Consider the following 6,619-nt stretch of genomic DNA (forward strand, 5'->3'; position numbering starts at 1 on the left):
GGGGGGGGGGGGGGTTGTTTGTTTGTTTTAAGCAAAGGAAAAGAAAGAGCTGAAAATAACTGAACTCAGGCATGTCCCTGAATATTCAACATATACTATGGCTGACATTCATCCCTGGGCACAGTCAGCACAAGGCCTAGTTGCTACTAAGTCCCATTTCAACCTCATTTAAAAAGCATATGTGAGACTTTGGGCATGCACAGACCAGAAGCTGGGCCAGCAATTCAGAGGTGAGTTTCACCCAATTTGAGCTGTATTGATGTGTTGTGGTTGGTCGTATGATATTGTTTCAATTCTCGAATAGGATGATCCTTCAGGCAGAATGTAAACCTGCCAGTATGAATATAAATATGCTCTTTATGTACATTGCCTTAGCAAGTATTTGTGTCCATTAGCCTGGTTGTTCCAAACTTTGTAGGAAGTCAACACAGATGGCACATGAACGTGGTTAAATAGAATCAAATACAAGCTAATATATCTGGAATCTTTTTTTTTAAGTTATTTACTCAGTACCAGTCAATCTGAGATCTTCCAGGGCACCCAGGGGAGTTAGGCACTCAGTTGCCATTGGAATCAATTGGAGTTTGGGTAAAGTGTTCAAATTTGCCTCCATCTTACTGAAAACCCTTCTCATTTTTATACCAGTAGAACAGCCCGCTGAGTCAATGCAAGTTTTATGTAACCAGATGTGTCTAGTTAACTTAATTAGCAAGAACAAATATGAGCCTGAGTTCCAGCCGAAGCTTCAAACCAAACCCCAAATTCTCAAGGTTCACATTAGTTTCTTGACATCTTATGAAATAAAGGCTAGGATCTACCCAGTTCCTGGGGATCAGAGCCCTGCAATGAAGTTCCCCACTTGTACTGGTCTGGGAAAGCCCTGGAACATAGGACATTTGAAAGCAGCAACTGTATCAGGGCCACCAGAGATTACTATATTGATTAAAAGCTCACAGAGGATTTGGAGCAGCAGCTAAGGTAGAGGTCTGAAGATAGGATGAAGTTCAGTCAGGGAAAGAGAAGGGCACTGGGGGTGCAGACAGAAGTGCAGCTCCTAGCTGTAACTCAAAACCTTTCTGCAAAGTGCTTTGAGTTACAACGTTACTGCAGACCAAACACAAGTTCACTGTTGGTTCCAAGGGGGAGGGGAATCTAGCTGGGACTGGGAGCCTGCAGCCAGATTCCCATAGCAATGGCCACTCTGCCAGTGCTCACTGTTTTTAGAATGGGAGGGGGAAAAGGCAGTGGAGAGAGCTCATTCTTGAGACTCCCCAGCTGGTCCTGAAGGGTGGGTGAATTGGAGCCTCCCTACCTTCAGGGGAAGCTGCAATACACCTGCCCAACCCTCTGGGGGGGGGCTGAAAACCCCTCAGACTGAATTCCCCCTGCTCTCTTTTCCCCCTCCCATTCTGAAAACAGCAACAGGCTGAGAGCTCTGCAGACACAAGTTACAAAAGATGCTACATTTTGGAACATCTTTATCTGACACAGCATGCAATAAGGGGTCAGATTTTCACTCAATCATCCATTTTTGCAGCCTTGCACTTGTGTTTGTTCACACTTATAAACTGCTTCCTGTGGCCAGGTCAGGCAAAAACTGTCACTTCTGTCTGCACTCTAAGTGTCAGCAAGATCAGTGACTGGGAGTCTCTGTTTCCAGCCTGAGGGGAACAAACAAAACTATTTTGTATTCTCTTGCAAACTTCTTTTCCTGCTCCATGCCCTCCTCCATCTCCTTTGCACATCTGTACATTCTGTGTAACCTACACCTCCATTCATGTCATTGCTGATTTTGGCCAAAGTCTACTCTGAAATGGAGAAGTTGCTTCACCAAAATGTGGCAGCTATATCACTGCTGATGACTGCTTACCTTGATGTTACCACCTCCAGGTATATGGTGGGCATTTTCAAGTGAACCAACTTTAGCCTGAGCCTTTTCTTTGAAATCCAGCTTCACGCTTTCAATTTTCACACGCCCCCCACCTATATAAGAAAATGAAAATTAAGAAAACAGTCCTATTTTTAAATTTCCAATACATTGTGTATTAGAAATCCAAATCCTTAAAATCTAACCTAAGGCCACAATGGCATTAATTGGTCCTTGTAGCTATTTAAGGAAACAATCTGCTCTTACACTAGGTCCCCTCTACACATTACATGTGTAAAATGTGATTAACCAGGTAAACATGCCTTAAGTTGTGATCCTGCTACATGTTGAATCAACTAATGCTATGATGAAACAAACAATAAGCTACAAAATTATTCCACAAAAAAGTGCAGTAACTTTGTAGCTGGTTCTAATTATGGCGTTAATTGAATGTGCGGCCAGGCCCTGGTGCTGGGAGCCCCATCGACCAAGGGGATCCCAGCCACAGGGGAGCGCCACCTGCTGCCAGCCCTATAGCTGACAAGGCTCACTGTGCTGGCAGAGTAGTTAGCTGTGGGTTTTACAGTGGGGAAAATACCATCTGCCCCATGAGCATCCCTGGCACACAGTGGTGGCAGCGCACACAGTAGTGGCAGTGGAAAGAACTCTGCCCCTGCTGTGAGCCTTGTGAGGTGTAGGGCTCACAGCAGGGACAGCACAGGGGAACAGTGCTGCGAGCCCTGCTGAGCTCTATCAACTGTGGGTCTCACAGCTGCAGCAGCTGGTGCAGAGGAAGCCCAGGATCATGATCCCAGGCTCTCCCTGCACTGGAGATGTGGTGCGATGGGATCTAATGCGCAATCGTACAATTGCACGTGTGGCATGGCAGGAGGTGCAATTGTGTGGTTCACACATTAGAACCTATTGAACTTTTACCTGCATGTGCAGAGGGAGGCTCTTAGTAAAAAAGAAAGCATAGAACCATGCACAAAAGCTGTAGCACACCACTGATGTGGTCCAGTCCACTTGTCAGTTTTTGTTTTAGAGAGGTGATGAGCACTCAGGTCTCTGTTTAGCAAAGCACTTCTTTTAAGTACATATGTAAACCCCATTAACATCAGTTGGATTTAAGCACATGCTTAAGTATTCTGCTGAACAAGGATGAACTGAAGCACTGTGTTAAGCTGCCGCTCAGCACAGCATCTGCAATGCACATTTAAGTCAATAATGTTTTTTGGCAATGATTCACACAGATTAATTCTGAACTGTGTACAAACATATTCACTTGTATTAATTTTGAACTTGCTGCCTCTCAGCTTAATCTCTTTATAATTGTATAATTAGAGATAGTTAAGAGGTGCACCTGGTTTACCCGTTCTGTTTTTTTCATTGGTTTCCATACTTCTGTCATGAGTGCACTTTTACATCACATCTCAATATTATTGTCCCTAGTAACTTATTTTGATTTGCATTTGGATAATTTAAGTAACAACTACAAACCATGACCAGTTTTTCACATATTAAACATGTTTGTAACACCTTTCTTAGGCTGCTGACAGATGTCACCTTAACCCTGGGATAAACAATTTTATCCTGGGACAAAATGCAATCCTGTATCCATGACTGTTGTTCTGGGATAAATAAGAAAAAAAGTTTCCAGGATAAAAGGTAGTAACAGTTTATCCTGGGATATTACAAAGAACATCTGTACAGTTATTCTGGGATTGCATTATTTAATCAATGGCAGAAAAGTGGCACTACATTCAGCCACTCACTAAACCCTAACCACAAAGGTGATATGTGTACACACCAATCCCAGGATACTGTATTTCTGTCCTGGGACAAATACAGGCACAACTTATCCAAAGGTAAATGCAATATGTGTTCCTAGCCAGAGCATATGGACTAAGAGGCCCAAGGAGTGTTTGCATCTGAATACATTCATTAGTTTACCTACCTCTGTAAAACTCAAACATGTGTGTAAGTGCATGTGTATTTGTATATATATTTTTTCTTTATTAAATGCATATTAGAAGTTGTGTGCATTGTTTATTCTAGTATACAGAACATCTGAAATAGTTCTCATTCAATTTTCAGGCATGACTATGTAAATACCCAAGGAAATGACACTCAGGTCTTATGACTGAGAAGCCAGTATGAAGACAGTATTAATCAAAAAGCCACAAAAACATGTGCACCCCTGCATTAACAGTGGCAAACATATTCCAGTTCAAAAGAAAAGAAAAAAAACCCATACACTACATCATGTGAAGATATATGGCAAATTTTGAACATAGTACCACTGGTATATGGCCTTATTTTATATACTGCAATGCATGAAGTAAAAAACAAAACAATATAAAAAACCTTTTGATAACATTTTCTGCAAAGACAGGTGATAAAATGAAGAGCCACAGATTATCAGTATGCTACAACTACTTTAATATCTGGTATATGTATGTGTAACTTCACTGAACTGAAAAAGAGCAGTGTCTACTTGTATCAAGACTGATTTTACTACATGTTCAAGTATGGCTAAAACTTCCTATTCGAAAATCAAATCCTGTTCCATTTTTACTAGTTTCAGCATATTAGATAATTGTACATTAGATATGTGTAATGTACTGCACTTTTTGAAGGAAAAAAGCTTTATAGGAATGGTGCTGGCCCATCAAATACTTGTTTTGGATTATTAACATGGTATATTAACAAATGTGAAATCAGAATAAAGCTATTAACATTCCAGAAAGCAGTCACTCAATAGTCAACAATGGACTAAAAACAGAGTCTCTGCTGTTTCTTCAGGTACCTACCAATTATCATCTTGAGCTAGGGGGCTTGAGCTGTGGCTGCTCAGTGCACTGGTCCCTATCCAGAAAAGCATTCTAAGTACATACTCAAATCCATATATCTATATATCTATATATCCACACACACACACACACACGTTTTCCTGGGACAGGCAAGAGTGCTTAGCACCTTATAGTAGCTATACAGAGAACTTCTACTTATCCTTCTCGCCTTGCTTGCATGATAAGTTAGTTGAATCAATGGTTATGTGCATGTGGGATGGGAAAGCAGGTTTTGGCCCACTGTATGCCACATTAATGCAGATAATTCCTGCAGTACCTGGTTTATGACGGATGTTCTTCAGGGAGCCACATTTGGAAGTGACATGACTCAGGTCTATCTTCTTAGTTACAATTTGTACCTGTTAAAAGCATACAAAATACATTATAGGAATGAAAAAAAGCCACAGGAGGGAAAAACTCAACTTTGAAAAGCACTGGAAAAGAAGAGATGGTTAGTAGAGAACAGATCATGCCACAAAGGAGGGAAACACCTGGATTTAAACAGCAAGTGTCCATTCCACCAAGGAACCAGACAGAGCTATGTTAACTCTTTTAATTAGTAAAATGAAAAATGAGAGTCAGGAAAATAAACAGGCGGAGTTATTTTCCAAAATGCTTCTGAGCTTTCCTCTCAGTGTGAAACGCAGCATTTAAGCACGGTGTGCCGCTTGACACACATCATTTTACTTCATATTTTTATGCTTTCTTGTTTGCTTGTTTCCAGGAAATCCAGGCTTTTAATATCATCCCTTTCACATGGCTTAACTGGACTTTCAAATGTAAATCTCTTCCTGGGCTTATCTACATAAATACACTAAATTCTCAGCCCAATTCACTACTGACTATACTGCAGTCAAAGGCAGGATGGCAGCCCAGGCAGAACATCCCTGAGCTAGTTTTAAACTTGCTAGCTTGGGACTGCTAATGAGAGAGCAGTGCAGACTAACCAACAGAGTACTTATGTAGGCTTTTGTAGCCTACTGTGAAGTCTGTGTTGCTACAGCTACTGTGCAGTCAGTACCCAAACTAGCTAGTTTAAGGGTACCCTGGATCTGTCTACATGATCTACAATCACACTTTTCCTGCTTTGAGTTACTCCCTTTTATGCTGAAGTAAGAATAATAATGCCATGGTTGGAATACAGTGGCAAAAAAGGAGTAACATATCAGTTGATCCTACCCTCTTTCAGCCATGTTTATTCTAAAGTTATATTTTTCCTCTCTCTCTCTTTCAGATGACTAAATCTAACAGTTAGATGACAAAGACTTACAACAGTACATACTCAACCTTGAGCTCTTTCACACTGATAGAATTTGCTATCTGTCTTTTGGTTACCTTTACAGGGAAATCCTAAAATGTGCAAATATCCAATATGACCAGGCCTGACCTCTCCTAGTACACCCAGTGGTTTGAAATGTGAATAAATTTGAATGAAACCATATTGCTGAAATGTGTTGTAGGCACCTGGACATTTTCTGAGACTGTGTATAGAGGAAAGAACCTTGTATTTTGAGACAAATGCAGTAAGTGAAAAGGATACTTGTTACTTCCTACAAATATGTGGCCTGAGGCCAGATCCCATTTCTTATTGGACTCCTTTCTGGTGCTCCATCAGAGGTGCAGCTGCTTGTATGTCCTGAGGTTCTTGGCTTTCTTGTGGCACTTAGTACCCATCTTGTCCTGCCTTACCACTTTCCTAGCTGAGTCTTGGAAATCTGCTGTGCTCTGTGGGGAAGGATCAGAAGCCCACCACTGAATACGCAGGGTTGACAGACTACCAGACCAGACTGATGTAAGACATTAGCAAGAAGGAAAATAGTGTTTGGGAGAATGGAGACGGAGGGCTGGGTTGTGCAAAGTGGATCATCACAGTCAGGATGCCTTTTCAGATAGCATCTCT

General features: G+C 41.3%; 1 protein-coding gene across 13 annotated transcripts in view; it reads right to left on the reverse strand.

The window, feature by feature from the left end:
• Positions 1 to 6,619, reverse strand: part of MAP2 (microtubule associated protein 2) — a 446,273-nt gene that overhangs the window by 4,733 nt on the left and 434,921 nt on the right. For all 13 annotated transcript variants that reach the window (XM_019523436.1, XM_019523438.1, XM_019523433.1 and 10 more), the window contains 2 exons: positions 4,997 to 5,078; positions 1,871 to 1,983 (listed from right to left, as the gene is read on the reverse strand). In XM_019523436.1, the coding sequence (XP_019378981.1) occupies positions 1,871 to 1,983; positions 4,997 to 5,078 (195 nt within the window). The remainder of the gene's footprint in view (positions 1 to 1,870; positions 1,984 to 4,996; positions 5,079 to 6,619) is intronic.

The sequence above is a fragment of the Gavialis gangeticus genome, unplaced genomic scaffold, assembly GCF_001723915.1.
Source record: "Gavialis gangeticus isolate Ggan-Ray unplaced genomic scaffold, GavGan_comp1, whole genome shotgun sequence".
In the NCBI taxonomy this organism is placed as follows: Eukaryota; Metazoa; Chordata; order Crocodylia; family Gavialidae; genus Gavialis; species Gavialis gangeticus.